Raw genomic sequence first — 27702 nt, 5'->3', positions numbered from 1 at the left:
AGGTCACAGGTAGACAGTTATAATGAGAGGTTGGGATGATGCGAGGTTTTGATGGGGTGGGGTCTTTGGATTATGTGGGGATGAATGAAAGCTGAGAGGAAGGCTGGGATGGATGGAATTTAAGGTTAAGAGTGAGTGAGTGAAAGTTGAATGAATGTATGATTTGTTGCACCATTTTTTATACCGGAATCTTCTTTATCCCGGATTTGATTGGTCGAATTTTTCATTCCGGTATGGATAGCCAAGTTCTACTGTATGTAGTTTTGATGTTGGGATTGGGGCTGATTTAGAAGTTCATGTGATAGGTATTTCTGCGTCTCGTGATCTTGGTCTTGGAAATTTAAATAGATGATGGGATGGATGGATGGATGGATGGATGAGGCGATGAGTAATCAATTGTAGGTTACGAGTAAAGATTTATGAATGGGGGATGGGAGTGACCGAGTGGTTTTTATTCTCTCAGAGGATGTGAGGCTGTGAGATTCTTGAAAGAGGGGAGTTAAATGATATACATACATTTCTTTTCGTCTGGAATTTGGATAGAGATGTATACCTAGTATCTTCTTCCTCTTCCTGTGATTTTCCTCTTGATCGCTATTCTACACTGGTGCGCTTGCGACATCGTTCGTGTACATTTTTATTTTCATAACTTTCTCCTTGTTGATTCTCTTGTTCAGGATAGATTCCTCTGTTTCTAACCCGGGTTTTACACAGTGATTCTCTTTTTCTGCAATCTAATACTAATACCTACTTGCTACATCTCCAGCGCCGTGTTGTTAGACCCTGATGCTACCTCTCAAGTCATATCATCACAGGTAGTAAACGCTTTACCACTATCCTTTCAACAATCCTTAACTTTATGGAGAGGTGTAGTGACGAGATTACATACAGAATGAGTCTAGGATGATACTCTAAGTCCTCGAAAGCATACCCTTTGAGATAATCGCGGCCTCTATTTTTGCTTCGAGTCGTTCGCGATTGGTATTTTCTGTTAGGACTTTAACAATCTCGGAATACTGATTCAAAATCTTATGATATTCGGCTAGTGCTTCTACAGTTATCATTACCCCCGATGTATATGTTTATTGAGAAGTTTGTGAGTGGAGTAATGGTGATGAATATTTGATCTATATACATAGACACATACCTACTATGTATACATAGACACATACATACCGAGTAGTATTGGCAGAGTAGCCATTTCCATTCCACATATATCATTTCTGCAGAGTTTAAGTCGAGAAAGCTAGCTAGCTGCTAGTTGGATGGGGAATTATACGTCCCCCATTACCCCGCAAGGTTGGTACATCAATACCTACTCCTTGATAATACCTACGCGATGAATGATCTGATGCCTGCAGATGAGAAAAATCTATTGCATCTTCCCAGCTATCATGAAGGAGTCATTAACAGCCAAATAAAATTGACGAGGTAATCTTCATGCGAATCTGATCTCTGGAAAGCAACAAGAGGCGTGTAGTATGCAGATGGAACACCGCTATTTAGCTAATAGTTGTTGAAGATTCTTTTGCAGAACCACTGCTGGATCGCTATATAAAGCTGGTAGGCGTGATGAAAATACACGTGTTAGATATTAGGTCAGGTGGAGAGTTGGTAGGATTGAATCACCAAGATACATATATCTATGGTAATCAAGAAGATAAAAATCAATAGGATTATATTCATTCACAAGAGATTGTGGAACACATGTAACTTAGCAACTCCATAGCGCATGCAGATACTGAAAGAATTGATTATCTGTCGCAAAAGTGATTGGTATTTTGTGCGTCGTCGAAATCCTACAAGATCTCATTCTACAACTATAAACCTCGAAGGATACGCTAGCAGAAGAGAGGGTGATTTATATTGAGCAGGCTACCATCGCTAGCAAAACGTCTGGCAATTTTCCCAAAAGATTATTTGATACGCCACCACCATTTCCAACCATTCATTCACTAATAAACCCCTCCATCCCTCCATCCCACCACCACCCTCTCTCACCCGACCCCTCTTTCAAAGAAAGCCCCACAAAAAAATCCTACTCCCCAACCTCAACTACAAAAGATATACAGACTCACTTATTACCATATCCATCAAGTATATACAGGATTGACTGTATACTAAATGCGAATGCACATCTTCCCATCCATCACTCGCCGAGCATCCTAAGGATTCGCTCGAACTGGACTTCAAGTTCCCCTCGCCCGACACCTTTGAGAAAACGCCTCGAATGTTACGTGAGTGTTTTCTTGTGGGCATGATCGATCATATTACCATTGCGCCACGGAGGTGTCTGCTTCACTGGATATTGTAGGGGGACAGTTCGGGGATTATAAAGGTGAGCGAAAATGGTGCCAGGGGTTGGAATATTCACTCTGAGGGTATGGATATTTCCGTGGCGATATGATACTTGGGGGTAGAAGAAACACCATCGGTCATGAGTGATGAAAAGGGTTATGTGAGCTTCATTTGAATTGATGGACTTTCTTGAACTGAGAAGAGATGAACAGATAGAAATTAGTACCAATATCCAGATTTCACGCTGCGATATCTTCAAGCCTCCGCGGCAAGAATCGTACCCATAAATTTCCAACCTCAACAACCATATAATCCTTCCATTCGCGTTCAAAAAGTACATCATCATGCGAGTGACCAAACTGGATATCAAATGTGCGGACTATACGCGCAATGACCAAGCGTAGTTCATGGAGCGCCAGGGTTTTGCCTACACACTTTGTATTTGTAAGTTTTATTTCATACCCGCCGCTAAAAATTCATAACGAGGGAAGTGTATAAATAAAACGCTCGAGCTGAGGATTCACCGTATCATAGAGACCTCAACTTACCGAATGAACACCATAACCAAAGGGTGTATACGCCCTTCTATCTCTCACCAACTCGGGTCTTTCACGTGTCCATCGTTCCGGAATAAAACTTTTCCCCTGAGCAAAATATCGCTCATCTGTCATGAGTACCAAATGCGACATCTCAACTTGTACATTACCTGGAATGTGCACGCCTCCAACCTCGATGCCTTGTGGATAAGTCGTTGCATGCGGGCCAGATGGAATGGGATTATATAATCGTAAAACTTCGTCGACAACCGCGTTAAGGTATTCAAGATTCCTGATAGAATCGATAGTTATTTCCTTGTCTCTACCCGTGACTGAGCATAGTTCATCAATTTCTCTTTGAAGTTTAGAAAGTATTCGTGGCTCCTTCGCAAGCGCCCTCAACGCCTGTGTCAATGTTGAAGATGTGGTATCTGATCCAGCTATGATGATTAAATTGGCATTAGAGTTCAACTCTTTTTGAGTAAACTTCTCACCACTACCTGAATCTGCGGACAATAAGTAGGAGAAGACATCTCGATAGGTTGAACCAAGTTCTTGTCGTTCCATAAGCATTGTTTCGCCTTTCTCGCGGAACATTCGAACATCGGAGGTTTCGGGCATGTACGTAAGAAGCTGTGCTAGATTTCGTAGGGATCCAATAATCTGTTTGTATGTTAATTGGGGTGATATATAGGCGGTAGTTACCCACGACAGCGAATGTCATATACTTATGGATATATGACATATATGAGTTGTCTCCTGTACCATCTTGTAGGCCAGCATGTTTTGAGAAACTCAAATCTGCCATGCTTGGAATAATTAGACTCTATGAGATATAATTTAACAGTACTAGGGTTTGATATACATATCGAAAGTAAGATCGTCCATTGCCTTTGACACGTTCACCTCTTTCCCGTTTGCTTCGAGCAATATTTGTATCATTTTATCCACATGCATTTCCACCCTCGTATTATACTCCTTGATAGCACTGCTTACGAAGCCCCTCTCCCTGCACAAATTTAGAATCGAACTAGATACAAAATCAAAGACTTACCAGATTCTTCTCCACTGTCAAAGTTCGTCAGCATAGAGTATCGCTTGTTCATATGATGTATAAAACCATAGAGTATCAAAACCACTTACAAGAGTGTGTTTTCCATAGTCTCTGGTCGTATTTAAATTGAGCTCTCCATTAATAGCTCCAACCTCATAAAATGTACCTCTCGGGTATTTCCCCGAAAATACCTTGGTTATCGCATCCGCATTGATGATGGAAACTTCGTTAGGACCTATTCTAACGACATCACTTTCGTATTTCTTATGGAGAGCCTCAATAGTATGGGATGTACGGCCGAGTCTGTATTCGTTAGCCATGAATAATTTCGTGAGAGCGAAACGTGCTGGTCCGGGAATGTGAGATAAAGGAGAGAAGTATAGCCGACAAAATGCAGTAAGAATAATCGCAGTAAGGAGAAAGGTTGCGTTCGAAGTAAAAATATGAATGATGACTTGAAAGATTCCGGTGCTTGTAAATGTAAGGTATAAGAAGAGAACGCAATTCGATGAGAGATAGATGGAGATAACTTTTATGGTGGATGGTTCGGGAATGGGAGAAAGAAGAACTTGGCATGCGACAGCTGCCATCATCGTTGTGAAGGTCTCCGCCATTGTCATTGTAAATGGTGATTAGTAGTGAGTGGAAGTTAAGTATAGGAGATGACTCGAGATAAATTGCTGGCATGGGAGGATTGAAGCTCTTTTACTTGGAGATTCTCTTGAGGTGAGGTCAAGCTGAGGTTACAATCCTGTAATGAAACACCATTGTCAGCCCACGGCAAGCTCGTTACACTGCAGAAGCGCCTATGTGTCTTATCATGTGCCAAAAGAAACAAATAACAGAGAAATCGAAAGGCTCTTTAAAATACTAGGTAGTATATAGATAGATGAAGAAACGCATACAGAAGTTCCACTAAGATCCCGTAATATCGACATTTCTCGATCTTTGCATCTTCTCAGTCGATAATGCTTGATGGCACTCCAAAATCTAAGCCCAAAACTGTGAAGTATAATCTGATAGTAAAGTCTAAATCGGTGCATTGAGAAGGACTTGGATGGAAAAGTTCATTCTCCACATATGTATGGCGATAAAAAATGAATCTTGAAAGGTAAGAACATTGTGGTTCGAACAAGACATCAGAAGGAAGGTGGCTGCCGACAAGGGTTTATTGTACGTAACATTGCTATGTGCGATGCTCCTTACAACTTGTAATATACACAAGTAGCATGATAGAAAATCGTTTCACTCTTCTCGATCGACTTAGATCCGGCAAACTGATATATAATTAAGGTTAAATGCCTAAGATTCTTCAGTACCAGAGATTAAATTCAATAATCTAGCACAAAATCGAAACCGAAGAATTACTACAGTATGGCGCATAGCATCGACACCGACCATTCACCTGTGTCCTTCTCACGGCTTCCAAGGGACCTTCGATATTTGATATGGAGGTTCGCAATTCCAGACTCGAGAATTGTATTCTTAAAAAAGCATGCGATTTCACGTTGTGAGCACGCCATGGTTAGAGTACGCTCAGATTTGGCTGTACCGGATAGATGCAAAGACGGTGCTCGCCCTGGTTCATCCAAAATTCTTTGTACCGGTATGGATGACATACTACCGCAAGACATCAAAGATTTGGAAGAAGTTCGGGCACGCATCAAGCATGATGATCAATGTGGTTTCTTGTCAAATGCACAAATTCCAAACTTGTTGCTTGTTTGCAGGGAATCATACAACTTCACCATCATAAAATATAATCGCGCGTTTCCGTCTGTTGGAGCTTTTGCTGAGACCTACTTCGATTACCAAAGAGACATATTATTACTTTTTGGGGAACAAATAGTATGTGTGTGCGGCTGGCAATGTCGTGAACCTATGACATCATACGAGGCATGTAAAATTCGTCATATTGCTTTTGAACATGAACCCATGTTAAAAGGGTCCGCATTTCATCAAAACGATAAGATAGCCAACAATTCCAAGCTTGCTAGACTATTATGTACGTTCTGCAATGTGAAAAGTTTAACGATTGTGATTGAAGACTATCGAAGTGACGATCACGAGAATGGCATAGCCGAGTCTCAGAGAGAAAGTGAGCTGGTATTCTTCGACCCAGTGAACATCGGTGAATCTCTGCGCATGTTGAGTTCACCTGTAACTAAACGCAGTGATCTTTATGGAGTATTGATTCCTGAGCATTCTTCACGAAATACATTAGACCTCGATAAGGAACTTCTCTTCGATCTTCAATCAGAAGACGAAGCAAAAGGCTTAATGTGGAATATGCCGAAAATCAGATGGACAAATCTAACGACTACCACGTTCAAAAGGAGATTCAAAAAGTTGCTAGAAGAATACGAGCTACGTACTGGCGTGACCTGTTACAGAATTGGAGAAAGTGACATTCTTTATCTGTATTCCGAGATCAACAGATGAATTCATTTTGTCAGGCAGACTCATTATTTTGAGTATTTTCAACCTTTGGAATGAACTCAAAAATTGAGATATTGCTATTGGCGGTCTGCTATCCGGAACTGTTGGAAACCCTGGTCTGATGTTTATTTGGGTGTCTGCATCCTACGGGCCGGGCGTGATATGAACGAAATCACCTTTGAATACTACGATCTTTTCTGTGCTATTATTTTGGGGAAGGGGAAGAGAAAGGGTTAGGGTTATCACTATACCTGTTATGAATAAGTTCTAAGGACCTTATATTCGTATTTTTGAAGAAGATAAACTCATAGAGTATATCTGGCGTTTGTCGGAGCCTTGTGTCACTTTACCGTATCGAAAGATTATTATGATTAAACTTCCCAAGACCCCTTGGAGATGAAACTAACAGTGGCGAAGCAGTATATCATGTTGAAGATTTGCAGGAACAGGCGAAAAGGGGCTGTTAAGAGCATCGTTAAATAATAACTATTGAACACTTGATTCGCGTTCGAGGGATCAAGTGTGGGGAGTACGGTTACCAATGTGAATGGGCAACTAAGCTCATTTTCTTGTGTAACTACAGAGAATCATAGAGTATAACGTCTCTTACTTACACAACGTACTGCATTGCTTGACACATTTTGCTTTGAATATGCGGAGAAGGGGGTAATGGGCGTACTTGATTTTTTAACTCGTTGTGGACTATGGTTACACTATAGCTGTACGAGCAAGAACGACATGCCATGAAGCAAGGTAAGGCTGATTCATGGCAAAATGCTACACCAATGCGGAAACTTGCAGTTCAACACCAAATGAGGGAAGTCTATCCCGAGACTAGAATCTTGGCCAGTAAATTCTTCTTATGCTTCGGCATGGTGTTTATGAGTATCCGAAGTCGGGTAGTCTGGTACAGCGAGTGTGGATGAAGTCATTAAGGCCACCGTGATCTTTCTTTGTTGCTTTTCTCTCTACACTCATCACACATCCTTAAACTTATATATTGAAGAACTTTTGAGAGAAGAGTTTGAGCGTTCCTCCATGGCATTACTTGGCACGACAGTGCAGGCTCGCCACGAGCAGCTGGGTGATCATTTGCGGGCGAATAAAACACGCCGGGTTTGCATTGTTGGCCTGATAATTAGCTGGATATTTGGCTCCGTGACCTTCGCGATTGGTGTATATTTTTATCCTAATCGCGGACGTTCTGGCAATCCAGGATATGACCTCAGTGGAATAGTCGGCGAGATTGTTCCTCTCATTGTTAATATGATAGTAACGCTTCTCAATGAAAGCATGGGTTATGTTCATAGTACATCGCTCAGGTGGTGTTTGCAACGGGAGGGACGACACGGTTTCAACTCCAACCTTCGCCTCTTTTCAAGCTCAAAATTTTCCAAGTCCAATTCAGTAAGTTCTGAATCATAATTTTCATGGTGATGATTGTATCTCGAGCCTGAATTTACTACTTCTCTACAGACGTATGCCAAAGGGTAGTGTTAATCGTTGCTTAGTGGTACTCTAACGCCACCTTCTTACTTTGTGTCATCCTATCTTATACATCAATATCGTCCTACTTCAACGCAATGGACGAAGATAGCACGATGAGTATTGTATCCCTTTTGATACTCGGATCAAGCATTCTTGTCCAAGCAGGACTCGCCACTTGGTCGTTCATCATGACCAAAATACCGACCTGGAGTTCCAGCCCACTCGATGCGACTTTTACCTGCCTCGAAGCATCAACCACACACCCTTTGTATAGGAACCAAAAGCGGTGCATGAAATCCGTCCATGATCGTCACACGATTTCGGACCCTTGCATCCCAAAGAAAAAACAAGGATCTATGTTGACTGTCCATAGTGACGTGAAATGGGTATTGGGATTGATGTGGGCAATTGTACCACTCGGATTATGTTGGTTCGGGGTCGTGCTTCATTTAGGTTACCCCAACACTTTAGCACAATGCTCCTGGAATCTACTGCCTTCTGTAGAAAATTTTCTCTGCGTAAAATATGCTATGTGGACCAATGACGGCACTAGTTACCAAGTGCACCTTGCGACCATCCTAATGGTATCAGCTTTCCAAGCCCCACTTACTATCGGGCTTCACTGTGCAGAACTCCTTTGTAATCTATCTCGCGATGAGAGAATTTTCCGCCAGGCAACATTTTCAAGAGGCACTAACCCACGCTACAACAGCATATCAGCGGCATTGAAGAGTTGGGAGACGATATTATTGTCCCTGTTCAAGGCCTTCATTCATTGGATGTTCGGTTTGAGCGTCAACAGTTACATGTCACCTGGACTAATCATGTTTACCATACAAATATTCTATTGCAACCATCTGTGCCTTGCTACTTGCGCTTTTTGCAACCTACATCAGTCTTCGACGACCATGTGGCCCACTACCAGCAACATACGGACACCTTCAGACAATAGCTGACTTGGTAGACGAATGGCAAGGAGATTCTCCAATGTTCTGGGGGCATAAGGTGGATGGATCGAATGGGGAGCCAAATTTTGCGGGCATGGGGAGTGATCCTATGAGAAAAATTAAGATGAATGAACTTTATGGATGAGTGGAACGGAACGAATGACATTGGTGGTTAGAAGAGGGGATTGAGAACACCCGGGGCTATCAAATTTAAGGAAAATGATATGAGGCTGAATTACACTTGAAATATGTAATATAAAAGAAAACTGCACATCGACACGACTTCATTTATTGCGAGGCTCAAATCTTCAATTTTTAGATTCACAGGATTGTAGGCTATTAATCTCCGCCTTCTTTCACAAGTATCAAAATTCTAGTTGGACAAGGTTGGTGGCACAAAAAGCGCCACGCATTGTAACACGTGAGAGAATTCCAGTATAGCCTTCTGTCGATATTAGGACACATGATATCCCTCGCACCCCGCAGTTGCCTCTTGTTCTGACATAGCCTTATTGAGCTCAACTGCTTTTCCCACTGATCACTCGTGCTTCTCATACGCAAAGAAGCCTAATACTTCAATTCAACTATAAAACTAGAGAACCGGCTCTTCACATCACTATAGAGAACACTCAATATCAAGTACACGAAGGATTCCCAGCCAAGCACCATCGGTGGAGAGAATGGAGGCACTTGCTGCTCTCAGCCTTGCGGGCAACGTTATGCAATTTGTAGATTTTTCTAGCAAGATAATATCCGAAGCTCGTGCAATCGAGAAGAATGGAGAATCATCATCCATTGCTGATCTCCAGCGTTTCGCACTAAGCTCTACGAAGCACGCAAGGATTATCAGATCTCGTCTTCAAGCTAGCAGCTACATAAGACCTCTCAGTGAAGAGAATCAGGTTAGAGCCTCAAAAACTTTTCAGTCATTCGCTGACTCCAGGACTGTAGCATCTTGTCGATTTGGCAGCAGACTGCGAACAAGCTGGACACGAGTTCGCAGTTTATTTGTCCACATTTTCGACTTCTCGAACGGCAAGAAATTTCCTACACATTCTGAAAGACACTATCAGAATTCGATGGCGACACGAAGCAATTGTTGCTTTTGTCGAGAAGCTTGAGAGCTTCCAGAGCGCATTGACACTTGCAGCAATACTCGCTTTTCAATCCAATGTCGACGATCGCAACGATGATATCGTATTGCACATGAAGGAATTGCAGAAGTCAAGCGACAAAAATAGCGCTGAAAGCATTAGACAAAACGAGCAGATCAAAGATACACTGATGGCTATGCAGTCACATTCAGCCTCGAATCCAGTAATACAGCAAAAGTTACAGGATTGCCTGGGTAAACTCAGCTCGCTGCATCGATCTACACCGCAAAATCAGACCATACTGAAATGGTTGAACTTTCGTCAAATGGCTTGGAGATACGAAGAGATATGCGCCGCTTATCAAGAGACGTTTCAATGGATCTTCAGACCGCCGGGTTTGGCCGATTCATGGGATGACTTTGGTAACTACTTGAGCGGAGAGGGCATTGATGCACCTTATTTCATCAACGGAAAGGCTGGAAGCGGAAAATCAACCCTTCTCAGGTTTATTGTCGACAATGAGCAAACGTATAACAAGTTGGCTCTCTGGGCGCCGCAGAACCAGCTCCTTGCGCTTCACTTTTTCTTCTGGAATTTGGGTACACCATTACAGAAGAGTCGGACTGGAATGCTCCGAGCTATCCTTCATGAGGCACTCTCCAAGCACCCCGAGCTCATTCCATCAACGCTTCCAGATATATACAGCAACTGGAAGGATTCTTATGTGAATGATGAACCGACCTTTGTGGAGATGAAAAGAGCACTACAACTCTTTGTAGAGAAAGCTTCAAAATTTCTTAAGATATGCATATTCATTGACGGTCTAGAAGAGCTGGCCGGCGATCATAAGGAGTTGGCGCAATTTATTCATTCGCTTACTGGAACGAATGTCAAGGTCGTGGTGTCCAGCCGGTCCATCAATCCAAGTGTCAACACCTTTCGGGGCTGTCCAACCTTGAGATTGCAAGATCTCACAAGACACGATATGGATCAGTACATCAGGGGGAATCTGGTGGACCACCAAGCTATGTGTCAAATGTCAAAGTTCGATCCACAAGGAGCAGGAAGTCTGGTTTCGGAGATCAAATTGAAGGCTGAAGGCGTCTTTCTCTGGGTTCGCTTAGTTGTACGACTTCTCATAGATGGTCTTGAAGCTGGCGATTCGATTATGGACTTGCAAGCAAAGCTTCAATCACTTCCTAGGGACCTGAAAACCCTGTATCGAAGAATGTTGTCCAGAACTCTTCCGGAGTACCAGGTACAAGCATCTGAAATACTGCAGATTTTTCATGTCTGGAATACATACACCTCGCATCAGCCACTCGGCGTGGTCACTTTTGCATTTGCTATGCAGCCCTTGAACGAGGCATTCACCCGCCCAGTCGCCCCTCTAAACTTGGATAACTACACATGGCTGTACAACTGTACAGAAGCACGAATTCAAAGCCGATGTTGTGGTCTTCTCGAAATTGGGAGAGATTGTGGTCCCACAAACGCTGCTTTGGATTGGGCCTCTGGCGATGATAATGACGGTTCGGTTGTGAGATATATGCATCGGACAGTTGGTGAATTTCTTGTTTGCGGCGAGGTGTGGGAAGAGATGAGTGAGATGACACAAAACTCTGGATTCAATCCAGCTTTGAGTCTATCATCAGCTTGTATTTCTATGCTCAAGTCGGCGAGTACCATCACTACCGCAAGAGCATCGAGGATACTGTTTGGTAATCTAATCAACCTTCTTGGTTCGTCCTTTTGCTTTGAGAATCGAGCCTTGCCTGAGTATATGCAATGTATGGAACATTCGATGAGCAAATATCAGGACCTCTTCAGCCATCTTTTTGGCAGAGAAGTCACCCGGGCAGAAAATTGGCTGCAATACTTCCGCTCTAATATCAGGAGAGCTATTAGCGATCATAATGCAGAACCATTTAAAATAAAGGGCAAGATTTCTTACAAAGTTAGCAAGCTTAGACGGAAGGCACCTCCTGGAGCCCCTTTCCATCGTTCACAAAGAGGTACTCATAACTTTGTAACAGCTCTTGTGTCTTCTACAGATAATACAGTCACTCAGAACGAAGATCTCGTTCTTAGTGGAAAAGGTTTTTGGAATGCACCTTCTATCCTTGAATCTCGCCAGTTTTCAACCTCTTCGCATGAGTGACCTTGTAATTTAGACTTGAAAACTAGTCTATTGTTCGCTCGTTTTGAATCGAGCCACAGTTATTCTTGTATCAGCAACAGTCTTCATCCTATGTAGGAACGCATAACGGAAGACACAATAGACAAAAACAGCGAAATACAAATGGAATGTACGACTATAACCAGATTAGAAGTGTGGCATGAGAAATGCCCAAAAATCAAGACAGAAACGCCGAAAACGATTCAAATTTCAAAATAAAACGTTACTTTAGGGCCTAGAACCACGAGAGAAACAACAGCAAGTAGAGGAACATCTCCAGCCGACACTAATGGCAATAGCCGTGAATCGACGAGACACCATCGCCGCACCAGCTCTCCTCCAAAGCTTAAGCTCTAGGCCTAGAACCCTCCTTTCTCCTTCCCCCTTCTCCCCTCGCAACCAAATCCCCGCGACTCCAGCGGCGCAGCGGCGCAATCACGTTTCAAACCTTCAGACAGAAACCCACAGCCCGGAATACGTTTCGAATTCGATCCGATCCGACTCATCTGTATCATGACCCCAGTTCAATTGTTTCTATTATAGAATCAACTCATTCGTAAACCATGAAGAATTGCGATGAACTTTCAAAGCGTATTTTTCATCTGTTGTAGTGTAGTGTATTTTTAATTTTGGGGGTTGAAGAAACATTGGCGATTGAAAGATTTTGTATTACATAATATGAAGATCATCGCGAAGCATTCCCAATTGGGTATTAGGTTACGATACAATACGGTTTGTTTGTGTTCCCGGATATCATCATGTTGTATACACACAGTACATGTTGCGATGTACATACCTATCTAGGTAATACAGACCGGCGAATACAACTCGGCTTATTTTCAAGCCACAATATATCATGTGTGGATGGTTTAGCCCGAAGCCTCGTGATATTTCCGCACAGAGTACGTAACCTACGTGCTACGTACAGCAGGTAGTGTTACCGCTATTTCACTACCTCGAGACTACATGCCATATACCAAGTAGACCAGACAAGGTGGGGTAAGGATACTAGCAGTGGTTTCCGTGATTTTGATGAATGGGATACCGAGTATGGAGTAGTTAGTGGTCAGCTTGAAGTCTTGGGGCCCAGAAGCTGGATGGAAGGATTCTTCCGTGAGCTTATCATTTGGTCATTTGGATGATAAGCATAGTTAGTTGGCCATGTAACGGATAACGGAAGACAAGACTTTCTTGGTTGGTATGAGTCCGAGTTATCCATATAGATGGAGATAACGGGAATTCTGAAGGCGGGAAAGATGGGGTTTGAGCCGTGTGTGTTTGGAGGAGGTAGTGTTTCTAGGACGATAGCTAGATATGAGAGTACGGATTAGATGTGGAAGGATACACACATTCTGTAGATATTGATCGAGCAAGTACCTAGGTAGAGATACCAATTAGTCTCCCCTCCAATATCATCCTCGTCAATTTTCCAACCTTCACAATTGTCAATTTGCCAACTCGGAAATCACTTACATACATGCATTCAGATCGACAGCGTTAATTATCACTCTACAGCACATCAATCAGCCCCGAACGACAACCCTTGAAAGGCTGCCGATCTATTACCCCAAACCGTGAAAATTATTGAAATCTGACAACAGGGTCGGCTAGACAGAGTAATTGAGCACACGACTGAGCACACGACTGAGTACGTAGAGTACGTACGCGACCACGAATCTAACGTAGTTTTTTATATTTAAGAAATGATTAGACTTTTAACGTTAACTGGTGGTAGATGCTTGGCATATTTAGTGGTGGCATTGAGATGCACTGTCGAGTCTTAAGTCTTGACTCGTGAGGCTCAAATGGGGTTAAAATGGAATATGATGTACAGGTGTACCTTTTTGATGGGATGAAGATAATTAATTGACTTAGATGCTCCTTGAACATCGGCTTTAGCTTTCCCGTTTCCATGTAAGATCTTACATTCACGAATCTACTTCAAACTCCAACATTGGCTGAATATAAAAAGCAAAAAAAAACTTTTCACGTCGTGGCCTCTAACGTTTCAACAAGTCGTACTCAAATCAATTTGCATCCTGACTTTTCCCGTAATACAATCTTGCAGCCAAAATACACAAGGGAGTGTTTATCCATCCAATTCATCTGTCGTGGAACGTCCTTATTATCCGAATTGGTATAGAGATGACGCGTACGAAATATTATTTATGATTTGTTGACTCCATGTTCCTTTCTCTTATTAGCGAGTTACATCTCTCTTTTTATCTATCTAGGCTATCTAGGTAATTAATGGGTCTGTGTTTCCGTGAACCCCTGAATAGGTGACGAACTTTGGTCAACTCAGCCATGGCATGATGAAACTTTTGTGTTTGGAGATGTTGTCTATGAAATTGAGAGAGTGAGAGAGAGAGAGAGAGAGAGAGAGAGGGAGAGAGACAGTAATGTAGAGAAAGAAAGGACTGTTAACGGTTAGTTGAGATGGTTTTGATGTTATATGTGGCTTATGATCTAAATGGGCTATTAGCTAACAGCTAAAGCAACCTTGGAAAGAAGGATTAACACGTATATGGTATTAGCGCCGGCAGGTAGCCAAGCCCTGGGCTGACAAGAAAACATGGCATTGGCCTGGTCATGGAACAAGTTATCGGTTACTCGGGCTGAACCTTGTCAAGAGCTTTACAAGGCTTAGAGTTCTATATCCTCATCTCTATCAATACAATCCATATCTACCTAGTAGGCAGATAAGTATGGACATGAATATTTGGACGAGGAACATCTATTGATCTAGGTAATACTTCGTAGAAACAATCACCATGAACTAGGTAGTCAGAATGGCATCAGATCTAATCATCTAATCCGCATTGAAAAGATTTCCATCTATTTAAAATAAGCCCTCGTGTATCAAACAGCTCAAGTACTTAAAAAAGCTTGTCTACGTAATCCATCTGAAATATCCTAATTGCACTTGCTTCACTTCGATCACTTGCCGCGTAGAACTAACCACCGATTGGCTGAAAACACTCACAAATCCAATGACTTCTCCAACGCTACCGCGGCTACATGACATTTCATATTGCTTGCATCCCAACCCATCTAATCAATCCATGACCGGGATTCATAATAATAAATCTTCTCGCTATCAACGAGAACTGGAAGGAAAGAAATGGGATAAAGTCCGAAAATTCGTTGTTTAATAGATCAGATACCACCACTCCTTTCCTTTTCTAGATCATGATCAGAGTGAAATGTCCACAAAACTCCTTTCGTCCCCACTCATACTTTTCTGATTCTACGTATTTGGTTTCTTGATTTGTTCTCGTCCTTTTCGTTGCCCTCTATCGCTTCCTCTCTCTCACTCTCTCACCACTCCCACTGAAATTGGTATCCCCAACCTCTCCAACGACCGAACGAGTACTTGCGCCGCAACAATTTCATCATCTTGCATTGCTGCATGCATACAACTTTGACACAATACCAAGCTCCTATCGATTCTTACAGCGCTCACCTCCAAAAGGTTTACCTCGTACTTCGCCTCGTATTCGATTTCATTTGAGTTGTCTCTTGGCTGCTTGGATCTTCTCTTGGCATTATTCGATCTCGGAAGTGAGGCACACGAGCATACTCCTGGCTTATTATATCAAGCACTTTCCCGCTGGTATCCAGCAAGGTATATTTGATTCAGCTATTGAAACCTTTTCTGCTTGAATAATTTGGGGAATTGGGTTAATTGGAAAGCGCGCGATTGTTTTCTGGAAAGCTTGTTCACTTTATTTTTTTCATATTCGCGAGTTTTGTGAAGAATTGAAGGGAGAAGGGAAAGACACAGGCGAAGACCAAAAATTCACTCGAAAATACCACAATGCGCCCTCCGACTTTTCTCGGCGCCATCGCCACAACATCTATTCTCCTCAACTCATTTACACACGCTTCCCCACGACCAAACGAAGAGCCATCCGCAGCGGTCGAAGAGAGAGAGCCCGCTTTCCCACCCAAAGTCAAGACTGAACACCACGATACAAAGTACTTCCACGAGCCAGGTGGAAACGATATATTAGGACATTACGACATACGGTATTTCCAAGGAAACCCAGTCACCTATGAAGAGAAGCAAGATTCTCTTCAATATCTAATTAAATCCTATCTTACCACTTTCCGCGAGAGAAATATCGAGACATGGATTGCGCATGGGACGTTACTAGGTTGGTGGTGGAATGGCAAAATTATGCCATGGGATTGGGACTTGGACACGCAGGTTTCGGCTGCTACGTTGGCTTGGTTGGGAGAGAATATGAACATGACGATGCATAATTATACAGGGAGAGCGGATGATGGAACGACTGTTACGAGAGAATATTTGTTGGATATCAATCCTAATCATGTGGAGAGAGTGAGGGGTGATGGCATGAATGTTATTGATGCGAGATGGATTGATGTGAGGAATGGATTGTTCATTGATATCACTGGACTTGCAGAAGTAAACCCCAGTACACAGCCAGGAATCTGGAGCTGTAAGAATTATCATCGTTACAGGACGAGAGATATCTATCCATTGAGAGAGACCGAGTTTGAGGGCGTGCCAGCTCTTGTACCATATAGTTTTGATAGGGTACTTACGGATGAGTATAGTCCGAGAGCTCTAACCAAGACTTTACATGAGGGGTAAGTTTTTTTTTCCCTTTCATCCCAACCCCAATATACCAAAAGTACAAAACTAACATCCCCAAAGCCACAGATGGAACCCCGAACAAAAAGAATGGATTCCCGAACCCCAAATCAATATCCACGAAAGTGGTCTTGAAACCCGAGATGAAAGCCACCCACACATGCCTCGAAGTATCCAATCTGGTGGTAGTCGCAAGGCGGGATTGAGAAATCTTTTGAACGTTTTGTGATTCTGGCGGGACTTTTCGTTCTATGAATAATTTTTCGGAATCTTGAAACCAGGAGGAGAAGTCTATGAAAAAAGAAGGGGGGAGAAAGAATAAAGATAGACAGAGGAAGGAATTGCAGATGAGAAAATGATACCCACACAACCTTTGAACATACAGCATAGTCAACATCATCACGCGAGCACATATTGGCATTGGCATTTTCAAAATCATGCGAAATGGAGTACTGAGTACCTGCAGGGCATGAATGCAAAGGGCATTTTAATAGGCGTATTGGAGTGCGATTCGTCTTTTTCTGTGGATGATTTTTTTTATTGTTGTATACATAGGTACCGATTGGAACCTGGTCGATGAGATGAGGGGAGAGTGTATATCAGATGAGATGATACGAGACGAGATGAGATAAGATGAGCGGAGACACATACTCACTCCCAGTGCAGGATTTTGTGGATACATCGGGATGCAAAAGTCATTCTGTCCAATTCTTCTTACACGAACGACTAGATAGATGGAACCGGCGATGGAAATAATAGGTTGGAAGAGAAGAAAGACATGAGATTCGTGGAGTTCTCTGTCGAGCTGGAATAAATGCAGGGGAGGAAAGACGGGGTCGATTATCGGGAGACTGTGTCTCTTGGGTTATATGTGTGGAGAGGAGAATTGGAGTGGCTGGTGCATATATATGGATCGTATATGGATATCTAGATATATTGTATACAGATCAGATTACAATGGATCGAATCAGATTTTCTGAAGCAGATTAACGTGTGCAGTAACTTTGGGTTAATATAATGGATGCTGTGATTGATTTGATAGAAATATCAGTGAGTGATATAAATAGGAGTAGCTGAGGATGTTGGTTGGAGACTACCTCAATTGTTTGTTACAGTATGTATGTATGTGGACGGTATCTATAATCCACTGGTCGACATGGCATCTGTACCAGGAGATTAACAGCTAACTACTGGGTTAGCAGAAGCAGATCTATCTGATGTTCAATGAGGAGGCACAGGATGTATGTGTGAAGATGGATGGAAACAGATTTGAGGCGGGAGGGAAGTGATGTTGTGTTGAGTATTGGGTTGGGTTGGGATTGAGGTGATGTGTATAGATGGATTTGGACAGGGAAGGGAAGGGAAGGGAGGGGTGGGGGTGTGTGTGATGGGTCGCTTGGGTATGATGGGTGTGGTTTGGGGATTATGGTTTGTGGGGTTTGGATTGGTTGGGATGTTGGAGTGCGGATGGGGAGTATGGATGGGGAGTATGGAGTGATGGGGTTGAAAAGGGGAAGAAGCGTGGAAGCGAGAAGGGGCTGAGGTATATTGTTGTAAGCATGAATTTTGGGTTGTGATAAGGGGGAGAATGTGAAGGGGTTTGAGAAGGAAAGGTATATGGGATATAGTGGGAATAGGATGGGCAGAGGTGGAGTACTGAGTGGGCGTAGATGAGAAAGGGAAGAAAGAGGAGAAAAGGGAAGCTTTGAAGAGTGGATGGATGGTAGGAGCTGATGTTTCTACATATAGTGCTTGGGCATAAGGACGGAGAACGGGGCAAAATAGAAATGTTTGGTGTAGAGAATTAAGGGGGAGGGATACTGTTGAATGGATAGTATCAAGAAATGATTGGCATATTGACGTAGTGGTGTTATATGACTTGTCGAAAGAATTTGCAATCTCAACATACGCTTGTACAAGACGCCTACGAATCAAATATAAGTATACACAAGTTACCAACACCTCGCTCCGATGACCTATGCTAAATAATCCGAATCCCAAAATGTAAACCGAACCAATTCCATCCTCATGTCAGACTCACAAGAGTTTTCTTTCCCGTGATAATATCGCTATATTTCCTTCCCACGACTCCTCAAAGTATTGTGAATATGAACAGTCTAGTTTTCATTATACTTTCGAACATGATGTTACCATCCTCTTTCTTTATATTCCAGTGAACAAGTTGGAGACATCAGAGCCTGATATACACATCCACACAATCCAACCTCCACTCTCTCTTCCCCAATAAATTTCTCAGCCATTCGACTCCGATACCAGTCCATTCTTTGCTGGCCAAGCTCTTCTTCGCATCTTCTAATGCTGTGCCTGCTAATGCTATTGCGGTCTTATTGAAAGCACCGGCGTACATTAAAACATTGTCTATAGTTTCGTTTGAGAGGGCTGTTTGATTGTTTATTTCTGCGGATGAATACGACGAGGAACGAGGTAAAAACCAGTTACTACTGAAGTCGAAGAAACAGTGATCGGCCCAGTGACAGGAGGAGGCGAAGAGAATGAGTAGGAGAATTGAACAGTAAACGCAGGGTCGGTTGAGAAAGTAGGTGCAGATGAAGAAGAGGAAGATGAAGATTGGAGATGCATTTGTGGGAATGAAGAGGAGGGGAAGCCAACTATTTCACGAGAGTTAGTTTTGTTGATAAAATAATCATCTAAATGTCCATTGATATTGTATTTGTTGATTTAGGCTCGCCCCAAATGGGATTGTATGAGTTCATGGCGTACCTTCTAAGACAAAACATTGTGACAGGACGTTAAATACGCAGTGAGATTTTGAACAACTGGGACCAAGGGTCGTTATTGTATGAAATTATGCGATCATCCGTTGAGGGCATGCAATGGCCCTTGGAATATGCAAACAGAATGTGATAAAGAATCACAGTATGTACCAAGTACTTAGTGCGATCGACAGGGGAAGGGTGGGGTCCTCTCCCGTTGGTGTATTGTGCGATGTGAAAAGGAAGATCCTCTTGTAATACTCGATAGTATGACTATAGCGATATCTTTGGAATTATAACGATTGGATTTGTTCAGTATATGAGAATTTGTATTCATGACGGTATACAAGTATCTCCTCGCACGATAAAATAAGATGGATGAACAATTGGTCGGTTTAGATAAGCGAACGATCCTTGACGCATCAGCGTCTATCATCCAATTATATCACTGAAACCACAACTTTATACGCGGGAAGAGCCAGGATATAGTCCAAGCTTCACTATCAATTATTTCCAAGGTTACCTACTTTACGCGCTCTAAGGTTTACCTCACAAATTCGCCTCACACCTGATCCGATCCTTCCTCACCTTTATCAAACAAAACTCTACATACCTACCTCTCTACCTCTACCTCCACCCTTACCTTTACCCTCACCCGTAACCTCACATCTTCAACCCAAAATCTCTTCCATAACTTACATCAACAAATCCTTCATTTGGTACTTCAACCTCGAAGCTTTCAATACCTTTGTTATTGAGGACAGTTTCTGCCTTGTCTCTATTTACAAGATTAGAGCTGTTGTCGATCGCTGAAAAAAAGTTATCGGCTATCTTCTTTTTCATCTTTGTTTCTTCAACAAATCCTTTCGTTACATACTCAAAACTTTCTTCTCGATATTGATCGATTCAATTTAATTTTCATTCAAAATATTACGCCTTCAGCGCGCTTCATCTTTTCAAAATGTCTGGATATCCGACAGGTTCTGGTGGTAATGATGGCCGTGGTTTGGATTCTCTATTTGCTCAGCTTCGACAACAGCAAAATCAATCGCAGCAACCGCAGCAGCAGGCTGCTCCTGTTCATTTAGAGCCAAGTTATAATTATTACAACAACAATAATCACAATAACAGCGGCTTCTTTGGTCAAAATCAACAATTGCCTCCTCATTATCAACAACCTTCTGTTTCCTCGCCACTTCCCACCCCTCCTGTACATGGTCAACAGCCTCATCATAGTTCTTCTATCATGAGTCCTGTTGATACCCCACATGCAGAACCCCGTCTTGCCAACCCAGTTGGTACCTCAACCAACGATAATCGTACTTCAAGCTTACTTAACCTGCTGAAGTTCAGCCAACCTTCTGCTAGCAAGTCAAATCATCAAGCAGCACCGATCGGCACACCACTTCCTCCATCTCGCGAGTCGTCCATGAGCTTCGGTGGAAACTCCGATGTTCTTGGTCAAGTCAGCGCTGGTAATCGTGGTGGTCAAGATCTTCTCGCTGCACTCATGGGAGGAGCACAACAGAAGCCAGTTTCTACCCCGCAAATGACTCAAACAAGTCCGCAATTTGCCAATGCTTCCCAACCCCAGTCGAGCTTTGCAGCTGCGACTTCTCCACCTGCCGATACGCAGGCTTATCTCCTTCGTCTTCTCAATCAACCAAAGCCACCTCAAACTGGCAATGAATCTCCACATTTGAATACTGAGAAGGCATTCTCACCTCAAAGCAAAGCAAACAGCTCTTTGGACGATGTTGGTGATTTGGCACAAACTCTGGAAGACACGAAGATTGACATGGACATGAGTATCATGGGATCTTCCGCTTTCGAGGGCAAGATTGATAGACCTCTCAGCAAGGAAAATATCACTCCTCAGCCAAGAAACAACCAGGGATTGTTCACCTATGTTAATCCTTTCGAGGAATTGGCAGCCTCGTCTCCACGTAATCGCACTCCGAAGGCAACCGCGGGTGGTCCATCAAGTTCAAACATTCCTGCACCTGCTTTCCAGATCTTGAAGCGACAAGATTCAACTGACAACAAGCGCAAGATGGACGAGAGAAGCAGCAATGATAGTCCTGGCCAGGTTTTCTCTAAGCGTAAGCTTGGATCTCCTGCTGTATCCTCTGGGCCACCTACACCACTCCCTGATGGGCGTACTCAATTGGAGGCTTTGATTGGAATCGGTGCCCCAAGCCCAGCTTCAGCTTCCAATGGCAAAGGCAAGGAAACTGTTAGCCATGCTCTTGAAGAAGTCGGTGATGTAGTTGAAAACCAAGTGCAAGAAGCTTTAGCTCGTGCCGAACAGGAAGCAACTACTGCTGAAATTGAGAAGGACTTGCGGAGCATGCTTGCTGCTGAAACCGAGACACAGTTCGAGGATCGTGCACAAGTCGCTGCTACAGCTATCAAGAAGGTGCTTGACAAGGACGAGACTGTTCTTGATGATTTGCCTACTCCAATTGCTAATGAAGTCAAAGAAATCATTGACGACGCTGCTAATGGCCACATTGCAGACAGCTGGGAGAGTGCAGATGCTGCCGAGGATGCTCCACCAAATTATGATGAAACTGTCGTAAAGGTATTCAACTTCCCCATGAAGCCATGGACTTCAATCACTATCAAAAACAGTGAAGAAGGTCGTCCTAGTTTCCGTGACGAAATCATTATGGATATCGCTCGTCTCAAGAAAGAGTTTGATCAAATCGATCGCACTCTAGTCACTGCCTCCTCAAACTTTATTGTTTATGGTATGTCAAAGAACGGAGGCATTCGTATCATTAGACAGGCTGATGGCAAGGACTCTCGACTTTTCACCGAGACACACGATCGTATCTTCAATGTTTCTACATCTAGTGCTCCAGCGGATCTCAAGGAAACTATCATCGGTACCGGTATTAGTGGCACTGTTTACTGGGCTATTGTTAAAGACGGCGAAGGGGACTTTATCGAGGAAAACCATCCTGAAATGCATGGCTTTGCTCTTCCTCCTATCCAAACTCCAGACAATGAGTCAGCTGGCGGTGTACTTAAGACCAGAGCTAGAAAGAGCTCAAATCATCCCGAATTTTTCGCCGTTGGACGCGGAAAGTCCATTCAAATCATCTATCCATCTGTCATCATGAAGAACTCCTTCCTGAAAAATGGAAAAGAGCGCATCGTTGATACAGATAGCTACCTCGCCCACCGATCTCTCAAGGTCAACACCGGCAAGGCAGGCAAAGACTTCACGTTTAGTGAGGATGACACAACCATTGTTTCACTTGACAAGGCTGGACGAGTCAAGTTCTGGGATGTTCGCCCTCTTACTCAGATTCCAGAAGATGAACTCCATCAAAAGGCTCCTCCCGTCGAGATCAAAGAACCGCTTACGACTCTCATCACAACTCCCGCAACTGAAAAATCATGGCCTACTTCGGTCTTGTTTGTTGATAAGCTTCGCCCTTATCAAAAGGGTGGTCCATTGCGCTACATGATTGTTGGTATGAAGCAAAACCATACGTTACAATTGTGGGATCTTGCTCTGGGTAAGCCTGTTCAAGAGATCCACTTGCCTCACAGCAAAGAATCCGATGCCGTTTGTAGCGTCTTGTACCACCCAGCAACTGGTGTTATTGTGGTCGGACATCCTACACGAAATTCAATCTATTTCCTCCACCTTTCTGCTCCTAAATACAACCTTCCACGCACTGTTACCCAAGCTGAATACGTTGAGAAGCTTGCAGCCAATGACTCCAGTGTTTCTAAGCCAGATTCTACTGCTGTTGTCAGTGGCATGAGAGAATATTCATTCGCCAGCAAAGGCAATCTTAGAAGCTTGGACATCTTACAGAATCCTGCTTCCCCACCTGCTCGTGGAGAACCAATTACTCTGTTTGAGTTGTATGCCATGCACTCGAAGGGTGTAACTTGCCTCACCATCAAGCAAGCCGATCTAGGTTGGGACGTCAATAATAAGTGCATCTCTGCAGTTGTGGCTGATAGAGTTGGAGCTGTTACTATCGATACCTTGAAGGAAATCGGTACCGCGCCAATCGCATCTGAGTCAGGCGAAACAGCACCAGAGCCTTCACCTGCGCCAGTCCCTACTCCTACTAGGATTATTCAACGCCCAGCTGCCAAGGACAGCTCTCCTAAGGAAACAAAGAAGGTTGCGCAGACTGAGTCATCTTCTTCATTGCCCAAGGCTGAAGAGAAGGCTGAGAAAAAGGAAGCTCCGGTCGCACTTGCCAATGGCAGTATAGCCGGCGCTAGCGGAAATGAAAATAAAGCCGAAAAGAAGAAGCGACGAAAGGCCAACTCAAATTCCGAATCTTTGTCAAATTCCTCTCAAACCAAAAACATCGCAACAGAGAATAATTTAGCTTCTAGAAACAACAGTACTTCTCGCGCAAATATGAATACTATTCCAGATGTTGGCAGCTCTTCAAGCTTGTCAGCACCTGGTTTGACGGATGAAGTTCTCAAGGAGATTGAAGGTCGCGTTTCTGGAGAAGTGAAAAAATTGCTCAATGATTCCTTTAACACTTTGGATCAAAGAATCAAAGATGACAGACGCACCCAAACTGCCGTCGCCGATGCCAAGCAGGATGCTGTCCTTCGTCTTGTCTCTAGCACTCTTACTGGCAATATGGAAGAATCATTGAAGCGCATTGTCAATGGAGCTTTGGAAAATTCTATTGTTCCTTCCATCGAAAGCATCACCTTGAAGACCGTGGATCAACGAGTTGCTCCGGCTATTGTTAGTCACTTGAATCAAACCTTGCCAAGAGAATTGCAAAAGGTCCTTCCAGATGCTGTCAACAAGGTCATGCAACAACCTCAACTTTTGAAGCTGATGTCGGAAACCTTGGCAAAGAGTGTTTCCTTCTCTTTCGAAGAGCAATTTGCTACTCTCTTGAACAACAGCATCACTCCCGCTTTTACCCAATTGGCCGTCAACACTTCTCAGCGTGTCGCAGCTGATGTTCATCGCCAAGCACAAGAACAGATTGGTAACATTGAACGTCAACGACATGCCGATAGCCTTAAGATCGAACAATTGACTCAACTTGTCCACGGCTTGACTGAGACCATTTCATCCATGGCTGCTGCACAATCTGACTTCCAAGCTCAATTCTTGCGTGTTCAACAGAGAGATAGACAGGGTTCATCTCACCGTGCTAGCCCTGGAATAGGTCACAACTCCAGCAGACCTTCTGTTTCCTCAGCACTCGCAGCTCCTCCTGTTGTCGAGGAGAAGTCGCCACAGGAGCTTGAGTATGAGGAGATGTTCAAGCACATTCAAGCCCCTATGCAAGAAGGTAGATTCGAAGATGCTGTTGTCCGTTGGTTGCAAACTGGTAGAGAGCAAGAGTTCTTTGCAAGATACTTCTGCAGATTCTCTCCAAAGTTCATCACTGAGCTCAGCCCACTTTTGCTCCTCAGCCTCGGCGCTATCATCACCATTGAGTTGACTGATGATCTTATGAATCAGCGTCTTGCCTGGACCGAAACCATCTTGAATTCCTTCCAGATCAAGATGGTCAGTGGATATCTTGTAAGTTTCATGTACTTCTTTGGTATTTATTGTATACTAATATTATTTGTAGGATGATCAAGTCGCCGATCTGGTTCCTAAGATCATGAACATTTATATTCAACGCCTCGAACATCTCTTTATGCGCATTACCAACGTTGCTCCTGCCGATCCCCTCCTCAAGCAACTTTCTCAGATGGTTTCCACTGCCAATCGCATTTTGGAGCTCTATCGTGAGCGACCATCTTCTCGCCACATGGCCGGCTTTTCTCAATAAGAGCGTCCGCGGTATTACGAATAATCATTTTATACACACTCCAGACATCTTTTTTTGAGGGGTGGCCAGTTTGCGGAGGAATTTTCCTAAATTTCCAGCAGCTACGCCAAATCTCTTCATTGAGACATTTCTAGTTCTTTATTATGCTTATTACTACACCAAATATCGAACACTGTTACGGCCTTTTCGCAAATAGCATTGGCTCTCGAGATACTGGAATGTTCTCAGCCTTGCTATCCATCAATTCTTTTTCTGCGGACCTTCCGGCTTTATGTTCACATGTCATTTTCAAAAATTTCTTTTTCTTGACTTTCTTTCAACTTATTTTTTGTGCCAATACCAGCGAACAAAATCGCGTTTCTGCCTATGTTTTCTACTACCTACATTTTCAGGCGCATGAGCGTCATACAAAACACTATCTGGTTATGAAAACTTCATACTTTGGTCGGTATGGGGAGCTATTGGTTGGCTCGGGTCGCTGAAAAGGGTTCTCTAATGGCTGTTCTGATCTTACGATATGATACCATCTGGGGCTTTCATGGGACTTTCTTTTTCTTTTTCTTTTTCCCGAACAATATCTGATATGGATGTGGATGGGGGAGGGAAATGGACGATTATTATGGACCGAATGAATGGATGGGTGGATTTTCATGCGACCCTGGCTCACCTCAGCCTGGATTTCGCTTGGTCTTTGATTAAATCTGAAGACACTTGCGAGCTATACCCTTGACGCCCTAGAATGAAATGATTGTGGTGGAGCTTCATTTGTGTGTATTTTAGACTCGGGGAACTTCTTTAAAGAAGACTTCGAGAAAAGACATGATTATTAGGCTAGTGAATACTATTCATTGCATTTATTACATACTTGTGCATCTTCATGTAACGTGAATGGGGTGACTGTGTGCTGTAATTTGATCAGCATCGAGTGTTGCATAGACTTCAGTGGGTGATGTGGAGGTAGATTAAACACGAGTGATGAGGTGCAGATGTGAGGAGCGTAGGTCATTTACCAGAGAGGTACAGAGAAGTATTTCCCAGGCGGCGCTCGTAAGATGATTGGATTCTGATAGGCTACTTGAATGCCAGCTGGAGACAACATCTTATCGTAGAAGTCCATTTTGCGAGTTTGTTGACAATATTACCAAGTGGATGAAAATTGTCTTTAGCTGCTATGACACCACTGGAATTCCCGAAAATATACTGTTTCTTGAGGCGAATATCATGACTTCCTAGAGGCACTCGCTCTGAAAGGGCTCATCACTGAAAGATGCTCATATAGGTAGGGTAGATACCTGCTGTCACATGGTAAACAGGCTTCGCTTACCACGCTGCAGAATTGTTATTTCAAAGATTGGAGAGTGAAAAAGCGGCTTAGGTAGACTTTTGGGCTGAATTGGGCATTTGTGAGAACCAGTTACCCGATCCGCCTACGAAATATTGTAAGTTAAGTACAGTTTAGTTGATGCGGTGATGAATTTAATAATGCTAAACTTTCCTTTGGGCCTTGGCTGTTTCTGGTACAATAATATATAAACCTAACCTAATCAGCCAATTTAGAACACTGGGCTTGCCGATTATTCCTCTTAGCTAGTTAGACCAGGCCACGGATCAACTGATGGTAATCGTGCTAATCGTGCGTGTTAACCGATAGGGCGTAGACTATTAGATCAAGGATATTGCGATGACCCTTTGTGGAAAGGGAGAAGGAAATATGTAGTCAACAACCCCTTTTTCAAAATATTGGCATGCAATCCTGGGATTACATGAAACATACCACAAACAACTTCCCTCTGTCCAAAGTAGTTTAGAACCTACCTACCATCCCCCGAGCGAACGAATCCCGCACGTGTATCATCCCGTAAAAATCTCTAGTTACATCGCTCGCCAAGTTCCAACCGACTCATCAACTCGGAATGATTATCGGAGTCTTTCATCCGATGGTCGCGACCGAATTATCTTGGTTGAAGAAGAGATTCCGGAAGAAATGAGTATCATACAATTGGACGCCGCATTCTTGGCATCATGTATCAGATATCGAGCTGGTATAAGTGCTGACTGGGTGGGGCATCGAAATGTCTCCCTTTCCAGGAGAGGAAGTTAACAATGTGCCTGGGTGGAGAAAGGTTACGCAAGGAGAGGGAAGATACTTTGCGGGAGATTTCGCAAGAAACCTGCAAATTTCCGATGAGACCATTTTCATCCTTATTCCAACTCCTTTTCCCCACCCAAATCCACGAAATCTACCTTTCCTCCACCCAAAAAGCGACTCCAGAGCTTCGCCCGCTCCCTAGCCGCATCTAGACCACAATCTCACCCCAATCTACCCCACAACCCCACACTCATCGCGATCCGAACCCAGACCGGAAGACTGATCCCCAACATAGCACCAAAATCAATGCTTTTCCTTCCCGCACTGCCCTTGATCTTCCCCTCAATTCTGACGTCCCACGCCTTCTAATGCCACCATGCCCCCCTCCTGTTTCCACAAAAACTCCGCTTCTCTCCACTTC

The 27702-nt window shown here is 43.4% G+C and overlaps 7 protein-coding genes across 7 annotated transcripts; 5 read left to right on the top strand and 2 right to left on the bottom strand.

Moving 5' to 3' along the window:
• Positions 1-2837: 2837 nt before the first annotated feature.
• EAE98_007489 (uncharacterized protein) lies at positions 2838-4502 on the bottom strand (the record flags this gene model as incomplete). Its single annotated transcript, XM_038955112.1, has 5 exons — positions 2838-3497; positions 3544-3643; positions 3700-3843; positions 3889-3902; positions 3978-4502. The coding sequence occupies 5 exons, from the start codon at positions 4500-4502 to the stop codon at positions 2838-2840; spliced, it is 1443 nt and encodes a 480-aa protein (XP_038808762.1).
• Positions 4503-5262: 760 nt separating this feature from the next.
• EAE98_007488 (uncharacterized protein) lies at positions 5263-6330 on the top strand (the record flags this gene model as incomplete). Its single annotated transcript, XM_038955111.1, has 1 exon — positions 5263-6330. The coding sequence occupies one exon, from the start codon at positions 5263-5265 to the stop codon at positions 6328-6330; it is 1068 nt and encodes a 355-aa protein (XP_038808761.1).
• Positions 6331-7910: 1580 nt separating this feature from the next.
• EAE98_007487 (uncharacterized protein) lies at positions 7911-8771 on the top strand (the record flags this gene model as incomplete). Its single annotated transcript, XM_038955110.1, has 1 exon — positions 7911-8771. One exon carries the CDS (start codon positions 7911-7913, stop codon positions 8769-8771), a length of 861 nt encoding a protein of 286 aa, XP_038808760.1.
• A 671-nt stretch (positions 8772-9442) lies between these two features.
• On the top strand, positions 9443-12017 carry EAE98_007486 (uncharacterized protein; the record flags this gene model as incomplete). Its single annotated transcript, XM_038955109.1, has 2 exons — positions 9443-9664; positions 9714-12017. 2 exons carry the CDS (start codon positions 9443-9445, stop codon positions 12015-12017), a joined length of 2526 nt encoding a protein of 841 aa, XP_038808759.1.
• A 3838-nt stretch (positions 12018-15855) lies between these two features.
• EAE98_007485 (uncharacterized protein) lies at positions 15856-16888 on the top strand (the record flags this gene model as incomplete). Its single annotated transcript, XM_038955108.1, has 2 exons — positions 15856-16655; positions 16723-16888. 2 exons carry the CDS (start codon positions 15856-15858, stop codon positions 16886-16888), a joined length of 966 nt encoding a protein of 321 aa, XP_038808758.1.
• A 1591-nt stretch (positions 16889-18479) lies between these two features.
• Positions 18480-19743, bottom strand: EAE98_007484 (uncharacterized protein). Its single transcript, XM_038955107.1, has 2 exons — positions 19402-19743; positions 18480-19289 (listed from the first exon to the last, which is right to left on the bottom strand). Exons 1-2 carry the CDS (start codon positions 19416-19418, stop codon positions 18851-18853), a joined length of 456 nt encoding a protein of 151 aa, XP_038808757.1. The 5' UTR covers positions 19419-19743; the 3' UTR covers positions 18480-18850.
• Positions 19744-20355: 612 nt separating this feature from the next.
• On the top strand, positions 20356-25192 carry EAE98_007483 (uncharacterized protein; the record flags this gene model as incomplete). Its single annotated transcript, XM_038955106.1, has 2 exons — positions 20356-24936; positions 24989-25192. The coding sequence occupies 2 exons, from the start codon at positions 20356-20358 to the stop codon at positions 25190-25192; spliced, it is 4785 nt and encodes a 1594-aa protein (XP_038808756.1).
• Between the last annotated feature and the right edge of the window lie 2510 nt (positions 25193-27702).

This window comes from Botrytis deweyae (assembly GCF_014898535.1).
Source record: "Botrytis deweyae strain B1 chromosome Unknown BDEW_017, whole genome shotgun sequence".
Taxonomy (NCBI): domain Eukaryota; kingdom Fungi; phylum Ascomycota; class Leotiomycetes; order Helotiales; family Sclerotiniaceae; genus Botrytis; species Botrytis deweyae.
This window is presented reverse-complemented; position numbering and strand designations above follow the sequence as displayed.